The 25,823-nt window shown below is 41.6% G+C and overlaps 1 protein-coding gene across 3 annotated transcripts in view; it reads right to left on the reverse strand.

Moving 5' to 3' along the window:
- Nucleotides 1-25,823, reverse strand: part of GABRA5 (gamma-aminobutyric acid type A receptor subunit alpha5) — a 56,759-nt gene that overhangs the window by 26,860 nt on the left and 4,076 nt on the right. For all 3 annotated transcript variants that reach the window (XM_027446805.3, XM_027446816.3, XM_072030533.1), the window contains 4 exons: nt 20,090-20,211; nt 18,849-18,916; nt 18,515-18,735; nt 2,216-2,298 (listed from right to left, as the gene is read on the reverse strand). In XM_027446805.3, the coding sequence (XP_027302606.1) occupies nt 2,216-2,298; nt 18,515-18,735; nt 18,849-18,916; nt 20,090-20,211 (494 nt within the window). The remainder of the gene's footprint in view (nt 1-2,215; nt 2,299-18,514; nt 18,736-18,848; nt 18,917-20,089; nt 20,212-25,823) is intronic.

The following is a 25,823-nucleotide window of genomic DNA, read 5'->3' on the forward strand; positions in this document are numbered from 1 at the left end:
AACGGGACATAAGAAATCAACATTTACTTTTTATATCTGTGAGCAAGATTAACACTCGTTCTCTTTAATATTGAAAGAAATGTCAGAGTTTTTTCCCTTTTGCCTGCTGAATTATAGCAAGCACAGCCAGAAAAATAATAACCTGCTGCCGTCTGTGATGACACACCGATGCTTCCTGGAATCCTTTCTCCTGTGCATCTGCCCTGCGCTGGCTGCTTTGTTCTGCTGTCCCGTGCTCCCCACCCACTGACCCGTTAGCATTCGTCTCTTCTCCACCCTCTCGGCTCTACTGATAATGTGTTTAACATTTGCTTTGATGCTAGTCCTTGAGGCTTTTCAAAATCCTTCTTGGAAAGTACACCATTAAAAGGAAACCCTTTGGGGAAAGACGGGGAGGAAAGCTTAAGCAGAAAGTGCATGTGCTTGTGTATAACAAACTCCTCTGTGTTTGTCTTTCTGAAAGCTTGAAGATGACTTAATGCAAACCTGCATTGCTGGAAATAGGGAATAAACACTGTGCTCTCCTAAATACAGCTGGGCTAATTCAATAAACTCTGACTTGTTGGCTGCTACTTGTGCAAATATCTGCATATTACATTACAATAAAGTACTAATGAGCTGTCAGATCAATAATACAGATATTCCCAAGGCTGAAAGATTGATGATAGCTTGTCGCTATGTATTTGCTTACTGCTGAGACCACCAGTATGGACTAGCACGGGCCAAACGGCTCCATGCCAGAAGCTGTGGAAGAAGTTAAAGAAAACCTGAAGTAGCTTATAAAATTTACTCTGCAATTGTCTACTGAGTGTAGCACATAGCATGAATTGAAACCGTATTCAGCTTTCACGTGCCTAAAATAAGACTTTTCAGTGTTTTTCCTGTGGGTTAAAATTACCAATACAGTAAAGAACATGTAATACCAGGAAGGACATCTTATTTTTCTCTCTTTTTCCTCTCTCTTTTTTTTTTTTTTTTCCAGTAGACTTTGTTTAACCCTACATACAAATAATCACACTTTCCTGTGCATTGCTTTTCCATGTTTAAGTTTGGACTGAAATGCATGGTTTGCGTATAATTTTTTTTAAGTTGGATGTAAAGGAGCATGAGGTCTCTGGATCTTTATTAGCCTTGAAATAAGTCAAAGTTGCCGAGGTAAACAGACACACTTGAACTTGCAGTGACCTTGCAGAATACTGGTGGCTGTTCAGACAAAACTGGATTGCAAGATGGAAGGGAAATCAGTTCATCTTAAGTTTGGTAATTTGGTAATCATTACTGTAAACAGTGTTTTTACTTCTTATTATGATCACAAGAAGACAATGCATAGCCAGTATTAAACCAGTGCAGATACAGAAGATAAAGGCAAAGCTTAATCTTGGTAGGATTAGTGACTCTAAATTGATATGACTGAAAAAAAACATTGAAAAATGCTGAAGCTAGGTAGCTTCAGGGACAAGCAAAATGCCTTGTCTGGTAATTTTCAAAAGTCTTTAGAGACACTGATTGCACCTGGAACCTCTGATTTGATTACTGAAATAAAAAATGCCTACTGTAGTAGCCTCATCTGTACTTTAATTAAGAGCTTTGTATTTAAATATAACCATCTGATCCCCTGAGGTTATTTTTAAAGTAAGCTTCTGGCAAGGCACCAGTATGGTAGATTAGAGGCTTGGAATTGAGGGAAAATCATCATTCAGCATACAGTTTAGAATAATGTGTGCATATATAGAGGTATATACAAAATCATGTAACAAGATACAGGTCTGGATTTATTAAAGCCAAATGGAGAGATATTTCTTCTTTTAATGTTCTTGTTCTCTTTTAATACATGCAACGTACATATTGCACTGTGGTCTGATTCTTGTAAGCACCACAACGACACAATCAATCTACACAAAAACTACAGCCATCACTTAGCTGTCTGCATCTACTACTACATCTCACGCCAGCCACTGAATGTGGTATGGGTACATCAGCTCGCAGTTTACCAGGAAGCACACCAGCATGAGCTGAACAGCAGCAGTGACAGATGAAGCACATTCATGGCAAGCGAGCAGTGAGAAGCAGTGGGGGTGGCAGACTGGGGGTGCCAAGGAGCAGTCTTAAAAGGGGAGGGTGAAGGAAGGGCAAAAGACTCATGCAAGACACTGCTGAACATGAAAAGCCAGGTAGCAAGGGATTTTTCTGTATCTTATTTGAGAAAAGAACTTACAGCTTCCAAATTTTAATGGGCAAGCATGTGCATCCATGGGGAAATCTTCAAGCTGCATGGGACACTCAGCAGAGATGGTCAATCTGTGAGGAAGGAAAAGAAAACCTGTCATTTTTTATCGGCTCCTTCCCTCTAGGCCCTTTACGTGTGAGTGCTGACACAAGCAAGCTTTTCCTGATGGCTCCTGGTTCCTGCTGAAAGCACAGCAGCCCCCTGCTAACCTGAACGGGAGATAAACCAGGCAGAGAATGGTGCTTGTGGGCCTTATCTGGTGCTGCTCAGCCACATGGACTGTTTTTTTTTTAATGCAGGCTCTTTCAGTAAGATCACTCTTTCTTATTTGTACGTTCAGGAGCTCCTGTGCTAGAGCTTCTGCCACAGACCTCATTCTTATCTGCTTTGTGTAGGTACTACCACCAAACCAGGAGTCTGACTGCTGAGTAAAGCACTGGTACAGATACAAAGAAGCACTGACTTTTCCTATCAGAGCCATTGAAAAGGGCCTAGTAATTTAGTTCACCTTCCTTTACCCCAAATTCTCCTCATACAAAAGGAGAAATATTGCCTGCCTTCTGCAAAGCACTTTTGAACAAATAAAAACTGCTGTATATAAAATAAACATAACTACATTTGTACGACAGACTGTAACATCATCTCCCAATCTCCAAATACTTTTTTTTGTTGTTGTTTTCTAAGTGAAAAAAATTCTGCCTGGCTATGTGCTTACTGCTGTGTATTACCATAGTGAAATGGATATTCTGGATATTCCCACCAAGCTAAGCATATAGTACTGGAGTTAGTTTCTGTGCAAGTCATGTGGTATGGGGGCAATCCACTTTGGTTCAACATCCTGTGAAGTACTGTCAGGAAAACATGACTGGGACAGCCCTGCCACTATGTGGGAACTCTTGAGCTATAGTAGACATATGGGAAGAAGAAGAAAAACCCTTAGAAAAAGCAGACACATCCCATGGATGTTCTGCTTGATACGCAGATCGAGCTGAATGCAAATAAAAGTCTGAGGTACATTTCTGAGCACTGCAATATATCAGTTATACCTATACCAAATATATCAACAGAGCCAAAGCTGAGTTCACTAGGTGTATGCAGCACATAGCATAATGAAAATCTATTTTTAATTAGGCCATTTTGATATTTGCTTGGTACAAATGGTTTGCTTGGGATGGTGAAGACACAAATCTCATTTTACATTATGAATACCCATATGCCTTTCTCACATAATGCAGCTATCCCATCTCAGAGGTGACAGAGCAGAGACAAAGCACCAAGGACTGCCTTGTGCTGGGGTAATGCAGGGTTCTGTTGGAGGGGAGCCCTGGTTGCTTACCAAGCTGCTTCCCCATGGAACAAATCTCTGCAAAGAAATCCACAGCATCCTACTACCAGCACATAGAAGTACCCTTTCATATCACACTAGAGCCATGTAGCCAGACTGCCTAGCTATATGCACTCAGTGCTACCACACCGAAGTGAGTACTCTTGCTATGAGAACTCCTATCCAAAAGGACCATAAAGTGTGACAATCTGTCTGTGTACAGATGGCACAGCGCTTAGACAGTCCAATTCAATACAATACAATGATGCCTTACTGGGGCACTCAGGCTACATGGACAATAAATTGGGGGAAACAGCTCCACTCACTGCCAACACACAGAAATCCTGGAGCTTTACCAGCAGCTGGAAATGACAAAATAAGCACACAGAAATGTAATAGTATCGTTGGCTAGGGATCATATTATGAGGATGATCTGGGAAACAGGGAGGGAAAAAGGCAAACTGCAAACAGTAATAGAAGATATAAAGATAATAAACCATATAAAGCAAAAAATGTCCAGCTCAGAACAGAGATAATGTATTATTTTGTAAGAACAGACAGGAAGCCTACAATATAGAAAAGAAGTAACTGAGGCCTGAGATACCTGCCCTTAGGCAAACCTGCTCTTGGAATTTATTTTTATAAAAGAAATTTCAGAATCACTAAAATATGGAGTTGTCTGCAGAGGAGACTGCCCTTAGGCACCAGAGCGAGCAAAGCCAGTCACTGAGAGTGCTACATGGATGAATTTAACGATCTGGTGCTAGCAGCATCCTGTCCAGAACCTGCATGCTTTTCATAAAAATTAATCTAACTGGTACCTGAAAGGCAGCCTGCAACCCTTCCTGTGCATTGATATATCTTCTGTATTAAGTATTGCAAATTTAATTTCCTTGATAAGTTCAGAAACCTTGCTCTAAGATAAAGTTGACATGTTTTACTGCAGTACACCTCCTCTCTCTTCATCTACCAATGGTTATAGTAAGTTGTTTCATACAACCACAGAATGGTTTGGGTTGGAAGGGACTTTAAAGATTGCCCAGTTCTAACCCCCCCTACCAGGGGCAGGGACACCTCCCACTAGACCAGGTTGCTCGAAGTCCCATCCAGCCTGACCTTGAACACCTCAAGGCTGCAGCTTCATAACACTTACAGTACTTCCCATCTTCAAACATCAAAGGAAAGGATCCCTATATTCATCTTACCAACAGAGCATCTGTGGAATCATGAAGCTAAGTGAAGGAAGATTCAATTCAGAATCATTAATAAGACCTTCTGTTTCATCTGAATGTCTTAGGAATTACAACTTGCTGCCTGAATCTCTGGAAAAAAAATAGTCTTATGTGTAATGAGGAAGGCTGTTGACATTCCTGAACTGTAATTGTGGAGAAGTAAAGGTGAGGTGCAAAGAGAATGTGACCTAGTGGAATTCAATTACCTCTGCCCCCCACCTCCCCCCCCAAAAAAAATTTATATATATATATATATGTATATATATATATATATATATATATCTGCCTGTATTAAATGAAAGGGTATCAACTACAGCTTTAAGGAACTGTACTACCAGAACCTGTCTCAGAAGCTGCAATATATCTCAGGTACCAGGGCTACTCTTCTGCCCTCTCTGAAGTCCCCAACCCACAAAAGGCAGCACATTCGTTAGGATGACACCTGGTACTATCTCCTGGGTCTAGCCCAGGTGTAAGGAGAAATGAGTTTAGCAGCTGCAAATGCACTTGGTTACAGCCTTTCCTTTTGTTGTATGGATTCTTTGAAAGAAGTTCCTTTCACTGTTTCTCTCTGATATCTGCATGTTTCTTTCCCCTTCCCATGACTCCATCCTAGGGCCACTCCTAATCTGGCCACCTTGAGCAAAAGAGCTGGCTATGCCTGTTATATGCTTGTCCTAGGAGCACACAGCTGAATCTCTTATGTACTTTTAAAATGCTTGGTGAACACTCCCCTGGTTACCTTTTACACAGCGTGCACTGCCTGATGCTGGTGCAGGGTCTTGTAAAGGGGAACACAACAGAAGCCTTGACTGTGCATTCTGATATATTGCGTAAATGTCACTACCCTAAGTTTTTGCACAGCACTCTACGCCCAATGATAGTTATTTTTCATTGAAGTGTGAGGACCTGAAAAACAACCCCACTGTTTGACTGTGGTCAAAATTGACTTCTGGTTCAAAGAGACTAGATTTTCAGCTGCATGCAGGAAAAAAGAAGCAGCACAGCAGCCATCTGTTATGGTCTCAGGGCTGGAAGCGTGGGTCACTGCATACAGATTTGCTCTTAGGTGCAGAGTACGAAGTACAAATTCAGATAATAGCTCCAAGAGTCACAAAGAAACTGGTGTCCGGGTCTGCTCCTTCAAATATCAGCTGGGGTGATATTTGCACACTTCTTTTAGCATTGCATCACAGGTTAGGTACCTTTTGCATATCCCATCTTACACAGCTGATTACAACACAGCTACTCCCAGTTTGCAGCTATTGCACGAAGAGAAAGGAAATCTTGACATGCAAATATAAAACAGCCTTTGTATAATCCTTTTGACATGGTCACTGCAGAGTGACCTTACTGTGCAGTTACCTGAGCTAGAGGCAATCTCAAAACCAGGGTTTTTCTGTCACAGTATCAGCACTGTTCAAACTGCAGTCCTTTCAAACAGAAGCATTTAAAAGCTTCCCTCCTCCACTATCATTCTGTCTTAATAAAAGCTCTATGGGATTAGTTTCACTCAAACAGAGTTTTTGACAAGATTATAAGTAGCTGTTAAAGGTCCATTACAATGGGAGGATGAAACCCTGATTTTACTGAAGTTAAAGGTAAAATTCTCCCTGACATCAATGGGCCTGGTATTCACCCAAAATATGTAAGAAACCCTGGTTACAGCTGCTGATTTATTATTAACTACAAAATTTCACTTTCATAATGCTCCAAATACTTACACTGCTATTCAAAAGGTAATCATCCAGCAAAACCCTATAGCATACCTTTATTACCTGAGAAAAAAAAAGTTGTCTACAAATTATTTCACATATTATTCATAATTGTAAATGAAAGTTTCATCAAACCTATATTATGTGTTGCCTTTACTTTAAGAACATAAAATGATCACCGATGTTCTGTTTCAACAAAGTACACTTCAGATGCATAAAATGAATACCCTTCTAAGAAATATAGCAAGACTTCACAGCAAGACATCTTCAGTCCATAAAAGTCACCTTCAAACATTTCTTCTAGAGAATTAAGCATGCTGACTCTTTCATGAGGCCATTCCTTTTTAACAGGTGAGGGAAGAAGGAGGTGTGCAATGAGAGAATAAATGCAGATGCTTGGGACTCAGTCACCCACTGGGTGTGCTGCAAGGAGTTCCTTGGCAGAAGTCCTGGAGGCACAAGGCACCCTGCCCCTCGAGACACTTTTACAGGGCACTTCAGGGCTCTCCTCGCTGATCCTGCAGTTGCCCGAGGGAGGCTGAAGGGCACAATGCAGGTATTAAGGGATGGGGAGGAGAAGGATGGAGAAAGTTCAGGGATGCTGCCACATATTTCTCTCAATGCAAGGAGCATTTACTCCTACTCTTGGAAAAAGAGTTGGGAGATTGAGTAAAGCCGTCATGTCTCTGGCTCCCTGGAAGTGTAGAAAACACTTTCTGGAGTATTATCTGCAGCTGTCAGGCTACAGAGGTGACTGGTGAGGGCTCACCTGCTTGGAGAGCTAGCAGACAGCCATGGCAACCTGCTTTTTCTTATCAGCTACTAGGTCTAGTATGCAAACAAATAGAGAGATTTAGACGGAGAAAGCAGAAAGACAGAGTCACCAGTGGCTTTCAGAAGTAGTTAAAGCAAGTGTTAAATAATTGAACAGTTACTGATGAAGGTGATGCATGGGAGTTGCGACTTGTTGGCTTAGGGGTACTGGAGTCAGGGCGATATGAGGCTCTCCTGCCTGCCTGCCTTAGTCCCCAGACCAGCTCAGTCTTCTGAATTCCTTGCTTTTGTGCACTGCCCTTGCCTCCAATTAAAGGAAACATTTTAATGCTTTGCTTTGGCCCTGTCTATGCTGGCAACCAGTTACTACTGTGGGGCTCAGGCCAGAATCAATGCAGAGGAGCCAAAGCGCCCTTCCCATCATGAAGCTAGCCACAACTATTTTCCTTAGAAAAGACAAAATGTTTACTTGAAACCCATCTCAAAACTACTTCAGCATCTCCCAGGAATGCCAAAACAGAGTTAGGTGGATTCAGCCTTACTCAAGACACACCTCATCCAAAACAGCTGGCTGGTTCTCTGCAAAGAGAGACTTCACTGTTGGGACAGACCCTTCTGCTGGAGGGTCTCCAGAAGCTTCCCCAGGTGCCTACTCCAACGGGACCTCAGCAGAACAGTTCATGCCTTGGTGGCATCTCTGGTACGCACCCTTGTTCACTCACATGGATAACAGAAAAATAAAGATTTTTTTTTTTAGACTGAGTTCTGAGTTGATTGACAATTGATTACTCTAAGTATTTCAAACACCACCATGCTCACAAAGCTCCATCATCATGTTGGATAAGTGGCCAAAGGAGGATTCAAAGCCTTGTTCTGCCCCTCTTTGTGGGACATGGAGGCAGTTTTTATTTATAATGCTGTTTGTACACTCACTTCTTTGGGATCACCATGTAAAATGACCACAGAACAGAAATTAAAGCATTGAGCTGGAGTGAGGAGATCTGCAGAAACTTCAGTCTTGGCTTATTTCTCTTTCTTAATCATTCTGCCAAGATACTACCCTTTTGCAACTTTTCTGTGTTGCAGAAATGTATTATGTTTATGTGACACTGAAATGTACTTTGGAAATGCCAAAGAGCACCGTCTATGGAAGACTAAGAACTCCAATTACTGATGTTTTTCTGAGCTGTGAATTCAGAGGCATGGTGTACTTGGCAGCAAAACTCATTTTAAGTGAACCAAATCCTTAGCATAGCTTATGCAGAAGTGTGAGAACAAGTCTTTAATTGTCTACATTAACTGTGCTGAAGATTAGGTTATCCTGAGATGGTCTGAGGTGGATGGGATTGATTTCAAAAACTGTGCCACTACAGGAACAATCTCCCTGAACACAGAATACCTTGACACATCCTGAGCACACTCGTTAATGGGGGCAAGGAGAGATGTTCAGCCTCTACACACAGGATGTTCTTAGAAAGGCAGTGAAACAACCCATAGGGCACTTAAATTATCTGATTTTGATGGTGATTTGGGAAGATACAGAAAGAACTGTGGGGATCGTGGAAAGATATAGATTTTTATCATAGGGATTGGTCTATTCTCCCACGTGCCTGATGACAGGGTGAGGGGAAATGGGCTAAAGTTGTGCCAGGGGAGGTTTAGGTTGGATATTAGGAAGAACTTCTTTACTGAAAGGGTTGTTAGGCATTGGAATGGGCTGCCCAGGGAAGTGGTTGAGTCACCATCCCTGGAGGTATTTAAAAGATGTTTAGATGTAGAGCTTAGTGATATGGTTTAGTTGAGGACTTGTTAGTGTTAGGTCAGAGGTTGGAGTCGGTGATCTTGGAGGTCTCTTCCAACCTAATTGTAAAATGTGATTCTGTGAATCACATTTCCGACTCCTGGCAAAAGTTTACAGTAGTGGTAATACCTTTCATTCTACAGTATTTAATCAATATGGGTAAGAACAGTGAATGGAGCATTGAATTTATGCTTATGTATCCTTGCCATGCAAATCCAAGAGCAAAATAACTCTCTCTGAAATAAATCTATTTTTATCAGATTAACTGGTGCAGTCAAAAAAAAACAACAAACAAGCTTTTGGGCAATTAAGACCTTCATTAGGTTTTCTGTCTACAAACCTTACTTTCCTAGAGAAACTTTAGGCCTATATGGCTACACTATAAATGCATAGTGCAGTATCACATCTAGCTGATAGTTTCATTTAAAAGGCTCTCCAAATGTTTCTCCCTTTTGGTCCCCTATATATGATGAACACTCATTGACACTCCATGAAGACAGCCTTCACATCTCTCCCCTGCAGTAGCTTGTATTTTTACTTAATTCTTGAATTTAAAATAATAATAATAATAGTCAACATCATCATCATCATCATCATCTAGCTAGTGCTAGCAGTACCAATAGCTCATGCCATTTTTGATATAGGTATAATGGTAAATAGGTAAATATCTCAACCAGCCCACACTTCACTATACCATGCCACATATTGTCCCAAGTCTACATGCTACATGTCTCAAACATGATCACCTAACCAACATGGCCAGTGACAGCAGTGGCCAGAGTCACAAAAGGGGTAATCTGAGCCTTGTTTTCAGTGGGAGAAGACCCAAGTACATGAGCAACAAGGGAGCACAGAAAGCTCCAGCACATGCCATAGGAAATGGAGGCTAAAAACTGTGATGGATGCAGCACAATGCACCTGCCCTCCAGTTTTGATGCTGCCAATTAAATAGTTTGATCAGCGCAGATTTTCTGACTGGCCAAAGGGGCTTTTGTTCCTCCATTTCTGTCTGTCAATGTGGCACACAGCCCCCCTTTGGATGAGCGCCACTTGGCTGCACAGCCATCCTTCCTCCCCGTTCATACAGCCTTTATATTTGTACAGATAGGAACAAAACCACATGCAGAATTTCCTATAGAAAAAATAAATAAATAAATAAAGCAAAACGGATTTATAAAGTAATAAGAGGTGTGGGGGGACCAGATGGGCAGTACCAGCTTGTTTGGACTCTCTTACATCAAGACTGGGATGCACATGGTAGGATGGGTAGAAGGGTTTTTGATTTGGCAGCCCTAAACAAAAAGCTGAAATCCTCGATTATTTTCCATGGTTCGGATGAATGATCTAGAGTTCCAAAACATTACATTACAGTTTCCTTTCAGCAACACACATTTGACCCCAGACTCCACTTATTCACTTCACATCTCTACATCCACCTCCCAGGCCCCTCTCATGAAGATCTCTTGTCTTCTGAGTATGTTCCTCCACACTTCTGTGTGAAAGGGGCACACATCAAGTGATTTGATGATCTGCTCTTTCGCATGGAAACACATGATCTTTACCCTGCTCGTTCACACAGAAATACATGCATATGCATGTACACATGCACCACAGAAAAAGGCCAGCTCAGTGACACCTTCAGAAGTGACAGTAAAGCAAGAGCAGGTAAAACTGTAAAAGACATAATTCTACCATGTTCCAGCATTGGACTTTGCAAATGTAGAGATGGCATTTTGAGTTTTATTGATAATGAAATCAATTTGCATAGTTAATGTTTTTAAGATGCACAGTTAGTAGCAAAAACATAGTAGGTGTTTATTATTTTGACTGAAGAGTGTTTCTTTATTTTCCTGACCTTTTAGATGAATCTCTAAGCCAGAACACAGCATTTTTACATGGACAAGACATATGACAAGTTCATTAGCCACTGAAGAGAAGACTGTGGAGCAATCAGACATCCTCATGAAGTCTGAACTGAGCCTTCTAAATAGCCCAGGGTGTTATCTCCCCTTCTGGTCTCCAAGTTCCCTGGCTCAAATTTCTGACAAGAGTATACAAAGGGAAGGCCACCCTTACTTACAGAAATTCTTCCTAGGTTTTTACATTGGGTATAATGCATATAATGGACACAACCTCTGGACTTTAGCTAGAACCTGGTCAAAAAAAAGTCGCTTCATAATTTAGAGCAATTGGATAGAAACAACAGTTCAGAAATTTTTTAGATATATAAATGTAATTGTAATATATATTTGTAATTTATAATATATATTTGTATTATATATATTTGTGTATTTGTAATTTGTAATATGTATTTTCTGGAACTTTTAATTAACAGCAGTGAACAGAGTAGTCAGGCTGAACATCATCATAAGATGTGTTAACATAATAAGACCTCTTAGAAAATATCTGAGATCTCCAAAGGTAATGTCTTAAGAGCAGGTAACATGCTGCCAGTGGTACAGACTACCGGTTAAATGACAGACAAGCCATATATATTTCTTCACCCAGACTGCCATACCAAGACACTTTCCTGTAGGAAGGCTGAAGAAGGCAAGTGGAAAGGAATGGCATAGGACAACAAAGACTATTCCTACCCAAAAAGAAACTAGGAACCATCCTGTTGCATGACTTTACTCCACTACACATTAGCAATATGATGAAACCTTCAGAGAAGGGCAAATTGCCATGAATTTCCTACAGGGTAATAACATGCTCATGTTATAACATGCTTTAGGAGTAATCTCCCACTCCACCATGAAGTGTTCATCTGCTCAGATGTTTCTGAAGCATGTTAGAGCAGCATGTTAGACTTCAGATGCCTACACCACAACCTGTATCACTTCCCATTTATTTCCGAGTGACCATCAGATACTCTCCTCAAAATCCTTCCACACCCATTTCCTACAAAGCCTTATCCCATGCAAATCCTCAAATGCGTCTTCTCAATCCCCAGCTCTTGGCTCAGCCATGGGTTCCTGGCCCACACCAGCACCTAGCTAGCCTCTGGCATCCCTCACCACACAGCCTTTTCCTCACCAACAGAATTCTTACCTAATAGACACCACAAGGGTTCTTCCCTTCATCAAAACTACCAAAGGCAGGATTGCAATTTATAGGGGTTTCTTTTACTCTTCCTACCGTGCATTGTAAAAGTGCAGGGGTGAACCCAATTTAAGTGCACTCACAAGTGCTGCACTTGCACAGCCTTGCGGTTTGTGTTGCATGAAAAGGAAACAGTGAAAGTCCTCCACAACACCACTGGAGGGCCAGTTGTTGCTCAGAACATTCCACAGCCTTCAGTGGCTTGCACACCAGCAATCTCCAGTCTACATGAGTATGGGAGCAGAAAACCCCTATGGAAGTAAGTAAATGGGATAGGATTTGTGTCACTAGTCGTTGATACCAATAGCAACAGTAGCATCCCTAGGTTCTTCTTTCTGCCATTGTGAAAAAAAAAATAACAGGAACCCCCTTCAGCGTAACTGGAGAGAAATAAGCATCCTTCATACTGAAGTAGACATCTACAATAATGCAGACAACCAACTTCTTAAAATATTCCCTCCCTTGAACTGGGAGCAATTATGAGCCAAGAGGCTCAGCTGCAGCCATCAGCATTACAGATGAATGAAATTAGCTGAGGTGAATCCCACCCATACGGCCTGGTGTACTCCACCACTGTGTATTACAGATCACTCATTGGCAGGCTACTGCTTCAGCACAAGCATAACTGTACTTCTGGGGATGGTATTTCCAATTAGGCAGATGAAGATTTTAATTTCAGTTTAAGTGAACCAACTAGGGAGTTCACTGCAATGTTTTGCTCCCCTGGTGATAAAAAAGATAGAGTAGCCAAAACAATTCTTCAACATCTAAGAGGTACTTCTGAAGCCCTGAACATAACCTGGGACCTGTCCACATGTTTGGGCAACGAGAGAGTCACCAACACAGCTGTGCTCTCCTGCTAGCAGCAGCAAACGGTACTTGGCCTAGTTCATTTTTATAAAATGGGAACATGACTGAAATTGTACCATCTCACCTCAACAGAAAGATAGGTCTACATCGGTGCTCAGTGCTGAGCTGAAACTAAAGTTGGATCTTTTGTAACCCCTCAAAGTCCAGCCAGACATCTCCCTCATCCAAAAAAGGGCTGGCCCTGGTTTGGGTTTTGTCTTTTAATCAATTTTACCCTTGCTGTGAGAGTTCCTGTCTTTGTGATAGAGATCTCTGCAGGGCTCTGCCCACTTTTATTACTGGCAGAATAGGCTATTGTCATGCACTCTGCATAGGGACTATATTTGGGCAGGTAATAATTGCCCTTTTTGATTGTATTACATCACAGTCTCCTCTGATGCCTTTCCCTCCATGTGGGTAATTCCAGCTCTGGATTTTTCAAAACAACAAATCTTGGTTCTATAAAGGACAACTTTTGAGAAATGGGGCAATGTGCAATAAAATCAGAGAAACTGGAACCGATAGGCCTGGTGTTAAAACAAGAATCCTGCTAATACGCTGTCTTCAGGGAAGGGCCCTTCACTTTGTATATGCCTATTTCTCTTGCTCTGTCAAAATGTGAATTGATGAAAAGCAACTGAGAGTCCTTGGCACCACAGCAATTTTTTACCGCTCTGTAAGATCCAGCCCAAAGTGAAGAAATTATTATTATTATTATTTTTTCTTCCAGCTTCAGGCTTTTTGAAGCTTGAATATGAAAGAAGAGGCAGAAAGCAGCAAGTCTTTAACACAGTGAAAGGAAATGTGTGTTTGTATGGTTTGATAGCTCCTAATTAGTTTTGTAATATTTATACAATGCCCAAAGCATTGCCAGATCCTTTTCTGTAAAAAATAAATGGATGCATAAATGAAATCTTCCCTCTGAAATGAGAACAACACACACAAATTGAACAGAAATGTTCCCGTCTAGATAGCTGGCTGATTGAAAATTAACATCTCTTTTTAAAGTGTAAATTTGCTGGTCACTCCTCACTCGGGGCCACACAAGCAAATCTGCATCTGGGAAAGGGCGCCTTCTGGCACTGTCAGCACTTACAAACCCACACATTTCTCATAGAATAATTTTCCCTTAAAAAAAAAAAAAAAAAGAAGAAAAAAAGAACAAGCAAACAAAACTGGCTTTCCCAATCAAAACCTTGAAAACAGAAGTGCATCTTCCAGTTAATTGGCTTTATTGTCAATAGCTCTACAGTTTGAAATGGTTAGCTTGCTAATGAAGTGTTTCATATAGGAGCAGACCGTGTGCTAACATGCACAAGAACACATGTACACTTGCACATGCAGTTTTAATGCTCAGTGCTAATGTTAAGAAACTCGGTTTTCAGCACGGTTAAACCAGTGCATCAGCTACAGAGCACCCAACAGCGTGGTGATGCTGCCATCAAGTGGACGGCTAATCTACACACTGCAGAACAGTAAATGTCTTCCATGAATGAACGTATATTAAAATCTTTCATATTTTGGGCCTGTACGAAAGATTTTGGAGTTTCTTAACAACGTACTGACAAACATCTGCTCCCAAGCTGATACAAAACGTGTTTGCAGGTTAATGCTACAGGTTTAACTGCAAACACTCTCAGATTCTCAGATTTTCAGTCATCATAACACGGGGGAAATCTGTACTTCACACATACGACCAGGTGACGTTTGAAATCCCAAATTCCATCAGATTTCTGGCTACCCAGAGGTAGGAAAGGTGGTATGGGGGTCTCTTCAGAAAGTGATGACACAAAAAGATTGCTCAGTACACCCATCTAAAAACTGCCTACGAAGTACTCTCCAAAAGTTCAAGTGTGATCCAAAAGTTTAGTTCCAGTGAGCGTGCTCTACCTCATATAATTTCTGGCAGTAAAGGCAGTCTGGCAGCACTTGGTAGCACTTTTTCCAGCATTCTACAGCAAAGTTTATCAAAGCTTTTATCTTTATAGTCATTCCCCACTGAGTAAAAAAAAGGCTGCTCACTGAGACATTTGAGTTCTATTAGCCTGAAAAGGCTACTTAAATCACAGTCCTTGAAATAGAATAGATTTAAGGAATAAATGAGCTTTATGCCTTTTACAGCATTTATTTCTTAATTAAGATATACTAAATAATTTCTGAGTATTTGAAGGGAAAGGGGAATCTCTCTCTCTCTCTCTTTTTTTTTTTCCCCCTCCATTTACAAAGCTATTTTCTATACAGATCAGTGAAATATGAAGCACATTTACTAGTGCTTTTTTACCACAGTGCTATTACTGAAAATAAATAAATAAATAATGAAAATGGAGCTGCAGACAATGCTCCCCTCTAGGGGCAGAAAAAGAATTTGCAACACTTACTTCAGCAGTGTATCATTTGTAAACCACATTATCGAAATAAAACAAATAAGGCCCACCAAATCAAAACCAATCAGAATTATTAAGCTATTCCCTACAGAGACTATTGCTGCCTACAAAATCTATATAAAGAGCATATTGTGTTCTTATATTCAGGCAGAAGAGTTTTAATAACGCACATTATAGAAGCCTATTTATTACATTTCCCCAGCAAAATACATCCCATCAACTTCCGACCCAGACAACATATCATCAAATGCAATATGCAAAGAATTCATTTTTTCTTTGTAAGTAAACACATTTATCATGAAAATATATGTACTGACAAGTGCTAAAGCTGGAAGTTTGCTCCACTGATCAAACTGGGTATATTTGGAAGTCAAATAAGATGGAAGGTCAGCATTGGCTCGGCTGCTTTCCTCCTCTTCATTCAGGCAGCCAGATGCGAGGTTGCAAAAGCAATTCCGGCATCGCTGTCAATGACAGAGGGTCCGATCCTCCCTGCACAGATTACTCCTACGTACAGTCTGGGAAGCTTGCGATTCCTCCTTGGAAACGAGGGGAATGCAGAGCTAACGGAGGACTGTCTCCACATCCCCAAATTCTGAGGACCAAGCAAGCCTGGTGGGAGCTGCGGGACATGAAGTACATGCCCCAGCTGGGACCAGCTACCTCCAACCAGCACACCACCACCAGGATGAGAAGTTTTGCCCCCAAAAATCCCCACGGCGCCTATCTTCTTGGGGAAAGCCTCACTGGGTAGCGCTGATGAGCTGGTACCTCCGTGGGGACTTGTGCAGGGCTGGCAGTGGCTGGAGGGGGCTGAGTGAAGGTCATAGACACCACAGCGTGGGTCAGGATGGGCTTCTCCAACCACCTTGTGGCACTGCATCCACTGCTCCCACTGCTGAAGTGTCCATTGTGAACGACTGAGACCCCTGAGGTAGCACAGCTCTGCGCACCTTACAAAAGCATTCCCCCGGCTTGGGCTTGAACAGAATAGGATATACACTCTTTTATTTTTAAAGTTATTACTTGCAATAGTGGAAAGAAAGCTATTTAAAAAGCTTTGCGCTCCATTTCTTATCACATACACCACGGTTAGTGGGAATTTATTTCCACACACATGCACACCCCCACACAATACTCTACAAAAAATATATATTTTTTTAGGCTACAAAAGCATTCTGTGTCTTTCTGTAATCTATAAATACATCAATTCCAAAGAGCCTTAGCCTAATGTTTTCAGAGAGTGAGTATCCATCCCACCTAACTGTACAAGTGCCTCCCAGAGGTGTAAGTAAGGCTGCTGATGAAGTCCTCCCTTGTCACTGCTGCTGTCATCTGGGCTGTGTACCCAGTTTTTTTTTCTATGAATACCAGGGGAAAAGACACTGGGGGAGATGATGAGAAAGTCTGGGTCAAGCCCTAATTGCCCAACAAATCTGTGCTCTGCTGCATTTCTTTAACACTGCAGAACCCAGGGCTTTCCTCCCCAAAAAAATCATGCCAGCTGCAAATTTGACACACTGTGTAATGTTTTGCTCCGAGTTGACTGCTAGCCTGCTCTGGGCTTCACCAACACAAGTAATTTACACAGATCATCATGAATCTCTTCTGTGGCAGCCCCTGGTGTTGTACGAGGGCAGTCCTGGCAAGGCTGGCTTTAAGGCCAGCATTAGCTATAGTTATTTTCACTTTCATCCGTCTAAACATATATGTGCTTATCCTCACATTATTTCAGGAGTTTATTATTGCTGAAAGCAATAACTTGGCAAAAAGTGTGAGAAAGAACAGCGATACATATAGCCAGAGAGAAAATGAGGGGAAATTAGGTTCTTCTCCCTCTTGTAAACGTTACCTCTACCATGTCTTAGTCTTTTTAGCACTAGAGCAGGTACAACAGTGAGAGTCTAAAGCTGTAAGACATATGTAAGGATATGTAAGGATACCTTAAGTCTTCTAAATCTCTTTTCCTCTTTTCCTGTCAAGACAAGGGATATAAGGCCAGGGACAAATAATAAATAAATCAGGGCAGCAACACCTGAAATAAAACTTGGGATGCTCTAGGTGCCTGCATACAGAAGCATAATACCCCAAGCCCCGACAAGCCCAGACAGAGAGAGCTTGGGGCTCCCATAGAGCCAGCCCCACAGAACCAGACACAGCAGGACAGGAGCACTCAGATTTGCTGAAAACCCCCATTTCAAGGCACTTCAGCACTTAATGCCATGCTCCCAGCCTCTTTGATGGGTCTCAGACATCACTACATGCTCATATAAGACAAGCTTAGAATAGTTTTTTTCTTTCATCTCTTTTCAAGTGTTGTCCGTATGACTACACTCTCAGAGAAAGCCCTGTTGAAGATACAAGGCAGTCTTAATTACTACAGCCTAATTACTTTTAATGAGCAAATCGCTGTACACTGATGTGGGATTTAGCCCGAGAAGAACTTCAGACAATCCTCTAATGTTACTGATATTATATCTAATATCTAGGTTATGCAATAATGAATCTTGACAGTATCCTCTAATCAGATGAGGAGCACAACCCTGAAGAACTCAGATGCTGGTTTGCTTCTATGTCAGTGTAATGCACCAGCTTTGTTTTCAGGAAAATACTTGCTAAAACAGCTCCACAGTGCTTCTAACATACATTGTTTATCCCTAAGGTGATTCACCTTTTAGCACAATTAGCAAAATTGAAAAAGTAATAACAAAAGCTTCGAAGGTTCAGGATATAATGCCCCAGAACAAGATGCCAGTCTCTGGCCTTTGGGACGGTTCTCCTGCAATCAGCACTGCAGCTGCAAACACAAATAGTAAGAGAGAACAGATCTTCACAAAAAATGCTGGACTGAATCATCAAATCTGTTGAGAATATGCCTTCCATTTAATCAAAGGAAATATTTAAGCACCAGCAGTATTCAGAAGCTACAAATTAATTGGTACTTGGAGGCAGTGATTATGTTTTCCACTTTTCTTGATATTCACACAAATATGTGTGAAGGACTGGTTGCCTGGCTCTACTATGGGTGGGGGAAATGGCATGCCCCACCAGTATTTGCAGAGCTAGTTAGGAAACCACATCAGGAGAAATGAATCCAGGTTATTACCTCATGGTATACAGCAGAGTGCCGTCATCCTCAAGGCGCAGAAGTTTGTTTGGGGTTGTCATGTTGTGAGCAATAGACTTCTTGCCATTGTGGAAAAAAGTGTCTGGTGTCCAAATCTTGCTGGCGAGCAGATTGTTAAGGGGGAGGCGCTGCATAGGACCTTTAAATCGAAGTCTTTCATCTTTCCAGCTTTGTCGGAAAAAAACATCAATGGTATATTCCTGGCACAAAGAAACAACCGGGTTATGGCAGGGTCAGAACAGTAGTGATGGTTCTGAAAATGGCTTTAGCCCCGTAAATACAACTGAGTTGGGAGCCACATGCGAGAACTTACCATCTCTGTGTCTGACACGGGACCAAAACTGGTAACATAGATATCTGTTTTCACCTGTGTTATTCTCTCTGTAATAAATATAGGCTCTGAGTCAGTAATTGCTTTAAGATGCAATTCGTGCTTCTGATGCATTTCTCTTTTAACAACTTCTGAATCACTCCAAGATCCCCAAAAGATTGAAATTAAGAAGACATTTGAGGAGGAATTTCTTCCATGATCAAATGCAAACATCGACCTTTGAGAGCCCAGGCTCTTTCCTTATGATCAGTGGAAAGAAACAGGCCCTTCAAAGGTGCAATTCCCCTGACTGATAGCTTTCGATGCCTGCCACAGGATGAAACAAAGTGTGCCTTGGAAAGGCCTATTTCCTTCTGCTGAACTGGGTGATTTGCTCAATGGCAGACATCTACATTATAGATGTCCAAAGCTAGGTGAAATTAATTCCACCTTTAAGCCCCTTAGGTCTTGCTGGCATCTTTTCAAACTGAGGACTAATTTAATTTAAGGGCAGAAATTTCAGAAGTTCGTTACGTAAGATAGGAGCATCGAGCCCTATTTTCAAGCATCTCTGCGTAAAGTGAGAGAAGAAGGAGAGAAAGGAACGAAAGCAATGTGTTGGTCTCACAAGAGGAAGCGGTGGGGGTAGCCAGATTAAAAAAGGGCCAGGAAGAAACATAACAGATGGTTTACACATGGGAAGGAGATGAGAGAAATCTGGGGGAAAGAGAGCTGAGGAAGGGCTCAACAAGGTTAGGATGGCAAGTAACTATTCACATGTTACGGTTTTAAATAGCTGCTGTAGAGGTTATCGAAATGACATATCAATAGAGATTTGCTGTAGCTGTCTAAATATGGATGGTTTGAGGTTCTGTTTTAAACAGATTTTTGTTGCTGGCATAATTTTATACATGCTGACCAGCTAAGGAACCCTGCGGCAACCTGCTAGCACCATGTCTCGCTCACCTTAAAAGAGAGAAAGGGAAACCAAAATGCATTCAATTACAGAAAGCATGCATCATGCATGCTCTTCTCATCCAACCTCAAAGGGTTGATGACTGAAATAAAGGGATGTCAGTGACCCCTATATGGAGCCCTGCTTGCCAGGAGGCAAGTCTGATTTCTGTCCTCTCTCTCATCAAGGCTGCACCAAGAGCAGGTGTCCATACGTGAGGGTGGCAGGGGTCACTCTGTGGCACCATCACGCACACAGTTCACCGGCCACAGCCAACATGCCAGTCTACCTCCCAGTCCCGGGCGCAGCCGGTTGTCATAGCCATCCAGCAGACCATCCAAGATCCTGGTGAATATGGTAATGTTATCATTGGCGTCCTCTTTTCCTGGTGCTGTTGGCGTTTGCGAGAAGCTATTTCATGCAAAAGAAAAGAAACACGTCAAAAACTGCATCAATCTCAAGGGACCTCAAGGAAACTTCAAGATGAGAGCCTCCAAGCTTCCTGCCCTCTCCCCTCCCATTTCAACTGATCCTGGTTTTTCCCTGGTGATAGTTTTTCAGTCTTGGGAAACTGCGTCAGCTCATGGTGGGGCTGGATGAGCAGCACGGATTTTCCTGCAGATGCTCCCTCAAGTCTGCCTGGAGGAACTATCTAATCCTTACACACCAAACACCTTCTCATTTCCACACGTTACGTAACTTATCCCCAGAACAAAGGACAAATTCTAACCTCATTTGAGGATTACGAACTCCCACTGCATCCAAAAATCCCACCCCAGCTATCACTGGGGTACCTGAAAGGAATACTGCAGCACCAAGACAACAATTCTTCATGCCTCCTCTCTCTTCTGAATAAATTATCCCCCACACACCTTGTAGTATGCAAATAACAACAACATGTAGTGGGCTTTGCTCCATATATTTGCACCAGATTTTTTTTTCTACATTCAATCTGAACTTTTTTTTTTTTTTTTTTTTAAGTGACTTATGGACAGATATATTTCAGAAAGGGTCCTTCAAGCCAGCAAAATACCACTGATTTTTTATTTTAAACTTGTCTGCTCAGGTACCTAGGGCTCAGCCCTAGGAAGCTGGCTTACATAGAAGCACCCACAAGGATTCCCCAGCTTACAGCACAACTAAAACTTGCATTTTTAAATCCATTTCATTTTAATTTAAAGACACTCAGGAGAATCCCCTGCCTACTAATGCCTTTGCTTAACTAAAGAACAGATAAAAGACATGTAAGTTATCCATAAACAGGCTTCACTTGCAGCAAGCAATAAGACCCTCTTAAAATGGCAAGTTTTCTCAGACTTGGTGCTTATTCAGCTTTAAGTCTCTGCTGAAATCACCAAGAAATGTTCCGTCTGTGAAAGAGGGCACATCACCCCACAGGTAGCCATACCCTACTTTATGCACGTGATCTTGGTGTGAACTAGTGACCCAGAGATAAAAAAGATAATAATCCTTGGTTATTTATCACCAATCCCCAGGGAAATAAATCTGCAAATAAACAGAGACTCTCCAAGCACTCCTCTGAATAGGTTGCCTTGCAGAATGCCTGTAAAATATGCATGATACTTACCGAACAGAACAAGAATTATAAGAAGAAAGATAAGTGACCTCAACCTGTACCTCCACAAGGTTTACACTAATGCGACCTTGCTGATACCATGCACTCAGCCTGGGCACAGTCTGGAAGTTTTACGGACACAAGACCTGGCTCATGACAAGCTGCTAGTGGCCACATAACACCCCCTACACACGAGTCAGACCCAGTTTGGGGGACACACAGTCCTGTGTCTGCCCCCACTACATCTTGCGTGCTTCTGCCGGAAAAAGAAAGGATTGCAGAACCTCTCAGGAAAGGGAGCAAGGCCAGGCTGGTCTGATTCCCAGAAATGCAGAAGCACATGGAAACTCCTGGCCAAGAGTGGTTCCTCACAGCATGGGTGAGGTTGGCAATGCTGCCACCCTCAACAAGCTCATCATGGGGAGAGCTTGAAGCCACCACAAAAGGACATTCCTGCTGCTGCAGGCGAAGGTTATCTGTGAATCTCACCCATTTTTTAGGCTGTCCTATCTCTCTGTGGTCTGAAGATCAAACTAATGACCAGTTTTCTCTGTTGTGCAGATATGTTTGACTAAAATGATATGCAGTTAGTCCAGTGGATGCAAACTGATTAAAGAAACTATACATCCTGGCACGTTGGACCATTCAAAACAAAAGACTATATATATATTTTGTCAGTTATAACCAAATGGATTCACTGCTTAGTAAAGGTATTACATACACATGGCACCTTAACAAAAAAGGACAGGAGATGGAAGTCACACAGGTTCTTCCTATGCAGTTATCATAACTAAAGCTTAGGTAAAAGCACTACTTAAAACTTGTCTCAGTTTCTCTTTAGCCCATTTTCTTGAGAAAGAGACGTGTCATGCTGTCTGCCTGTTCCACCATATCAACATAGGAAGCCATTTCCATTTTCCAATCCATCTGACAAAGAAGCAGAGAGATCAAACTTCATTTCGTTCCCACAGGTTTCATGAGAAGCAGTGACTAGACAAGGGGAGAGAGATCTAAATTAGTGCCTCATTAAGTAAAAATGTGAGGTCAGCAGCCGCCTATTCCCTCTGGCTCGCTGACTGGGCCAGTCAGCATGCATGTAGCTCAAAAACAGCCTCAGCAAAACCAGCCCACCTCCTCCCTGCTAATTAAGAGATACAGAGGAGACTTGCAGGGTGATTAGGAAAGATACTGGGAGAAATAGACTGCAGAGGTAAAATGTAGGTATTGCAACGGGAGATGGGAACAAGAGATGCCAAATGTGGAGCTCGGGTTATTGTAAAACTACGCTGCTGAGGACGCAGCATACAGAGCTCCACTAGTTTCTCTGCTCTTGAAAAAAGCTTGTTATTTTTAGTGCTTACGTCTGAATTCAAAGCCAATTGAACTCAGAGGAAAGATTCCCATTGAACTATTTTTGGGGAGACAGGACAAAATATATCTAGTTCTCATAACCTCTCTTCTGCATCTAACATGAGTAATTGATGTTGCTTCTTTCTATCTTGGCTACACATCATTCCCCAGAACAGCATACACACCCCAAATACTGAAATACTTGTATAGCCCCACAAGTAAAGCTAATTAATAGATGACAAAGATGTGGAAATGACTACCGTGAAGACTCATAAAAAGTCTGCACCTCATCTGCAAAACAGCAATCCAATTTAGATTTGGCAGATCACTTCACCCATACGTGAAAGACAAACACGGCATCTGATGCTGAATTTTAGAGAAATGTCAGTATTATGTGAAGTTGCGTCTGTACATGGATTACTGTTTGCCATTAATGCAAATGTTATTTTTTATTTCATATAAAAGTTAGGGTTTTGTTTGAATTTCTGAGATTGCTGGTAAAACAGCAGTTCACATTTCAGTTTAAGTGCTGAGGATGTCTTTTATGACATCTAAGCTTTAAGACTGGACTGGCAAAGTTGCATGCATTGTTGAGTATTAGATATTATAGCTGTATGAATAATACAGCTATAAGAAAAGAGGTGATATCCTGAACCAGTTGTTTCCACACATGTAAAGGTTATGTTTTATCAGCAAATTAGTAGGTAAACACATTATTGTCTTGCTGCAATCAAAAATGTTTTTGAAGGAGACATTTTCAGTTATGGAATATAAATAAACCTTGAAAAGAACCTTAGGAGATGCTAAGAAAATTCAAAGATAATTAAATTTAAAGCTCATTATTGAACATAAACTAAACCAACCAGGAATACTTCTCATTATATTTATTTAATACTGCAATTTCATGGTGACTCAAAAAATCAGAAGCTACAGAAAAGGCCATCAGTGTAAAATGTAATAACTCTCTAAAGATGCTCAACTACCTCTTCTGATGAGTTCATCGCTTACCATTTTAAACATTGTCTTTTTTGCTATCTAGTCAAAATCGTGACATGTTCTATTCATAACTCTGTTGTAATAAGAGGAAAATGTATTGTAGATATTTCATGATTTTCCTGAAACCTTTTTTTTTTTTAAAAAAATAATAATAATAATAAAGTAAGACACGCTAGAAAATAACTGAGGAATATTTTGCAATTACAAACATTTTTTTATTATTATTTTTTTTTCCTCTCTCTCTTTCTCTCTCTCTCTTACAAGTAAAGTTTCCAAGAACTTGCTTTAATAGGATTGGGAATTATACCAGAACTTGAGACAAATTAGCAGTTGGTAGAGAAAACAGTGGAGAATGCATTTGCACAGTTCTGGATGCTGTCAGCTGGACAGATATCAAAGGAAATATGTTTACTTTTCCGAGTGGGCTTCTTCCCATCCCTTTCTTACAGATTCTTCAGATCTAAAAACGCTGATACTTTGTGAATTTGAGCCCTGAAAATTCATTTCTTTCACAACAGATTAGGATACAGGAAAGATATGCCAGAAAATACTGAAACTTTAACAGTCCTTGCAGATGTTTTAAGAATAATTTCATTATTTTATTTACCAAGAGCAGTATTTCACTACCTGCTGGGAATAGGCAATTTTTGAGCAGTGTGACAAAAGCCTGCATCCCATAGGGTGGTATCCTATCACCCTCACCCTTCTTACCCCTTTATGTCCATTTCAGCATCCCGAGCTTCTCCCCGAGGTGTTACACACCTCCCAGCACCTCCCAGTACACCCTGCTTCCCCGAGCTGCTGAAATGCAGGCTGACAGAAAGGCAATACATGTGGGATGGCCTGCAGGTAGCACCTGCTACCTGGTCAGCCTGCTTAATGTTGGCAAGGTGGTGATGCTCAAACCACAGCTTTCTGCTCAGCAGAGGAATGAACCTCTTCCTGCCTTCCCTGTGCAGCAATTCCCTTGCTTTTCCAGTTGTGGGAACTGGCTGACGGGTTTCTGACATGTTTGCAAAGCTATCTGGAGGCATGGAGAAGGAAAGCAACACAGGATACAAAAAAAAAAAAAAAAAAAAAAGATGAGCACGACCATGTAAGCATATGATAATTTTCAGAAAATGAGTCTTAAAAATCCGAGGAAGAACTCCCCAGCATCTGCGACTACTCAGAAAGGCATAACCCATCAGAACAAACTGCTCAGAGTTGCAGAGACGAACTTGAAGCAAATGCCACAGCCTGAAGGAGAGGTATGTTTAGACTAAATAGCAGGATTATGTTCTCAGTGATAAGGACAGTGAGCTAGTGGGAAAGTATGTGAAACTACAGACCCGCTGCAGAGCAAATTCTCACCGCACACAGAAAAGTGTTGCGTTGGCTAGAGCTACGTTTAATTGGGATCTTCTGTTTCCCGTGTTTCTACTATTATAAATATTATTAGCAGATGGTGACTGAACTGTGGTTACACCAACAACATCCGTCCCTGCTGGTTTAGGCTCTCGGACAGATTTCTGAAATCGCACGCCTAAAACGCAAGCGTGTGCAGGGACTGTCATCAGCTTGTCCCCAAAAATGTCCCCACATGCAGCCTGGGGCTTGTAAAAATGAGCCAAGGCGCAATGAGGCTGGTCAGCATGCGGCTGATCGTGTGCCACCTCATCCCTGGGACATCTCCCTGCTAACCAGCAGCCCATCACCCATCCTCAGGTCTGGGATGGGCAAGATGCTCAGCACTGCCCCAGCACCCACAGCATCTGCCAGGACAGGACCTTGCACGAACTGATTCCACCTGTGGGATGCTCGACCCCACAAGTTCCACCTCACTACGTTGATCTTGCAGGGCATCAGTCTGAAGGGGGTGGAATCCAAAGTATTTTGAATTTCCACTGACCTGCTGCCAGGAGAGCACCCACTTTCTGCCTGCTTTTGACAGTCTGATCCTTCAGACCTTGCAGGCATGAAACTGTGAGTGAATTCAGTGCAACCCTTCACATAAAACAGACGGAAGGAATCAGACTCCTGTCTTATCTGAAAATACCCCTCACAGTTATATTCAATATCTAATTATTGTCTAACCCTAATGTGAATTAACTTTTTTTTA

Source organism: Anas platyrhynchos, chromosome 1, assembly GCF_047663525.1.
Source record: "Anas platyrhynchos isolate ZD024472 breed Pekin duck chromosome 1, IASCAAS_PekinDuck_T2T, whole genome shotgun sequence".
Taxonomy (NCBI): domain Eukaryota; kingdom Metazoa; phylum Chordata; class Aves; order Anseriformes; family Anatidae; genus Anas; species Anas platyrhynchos.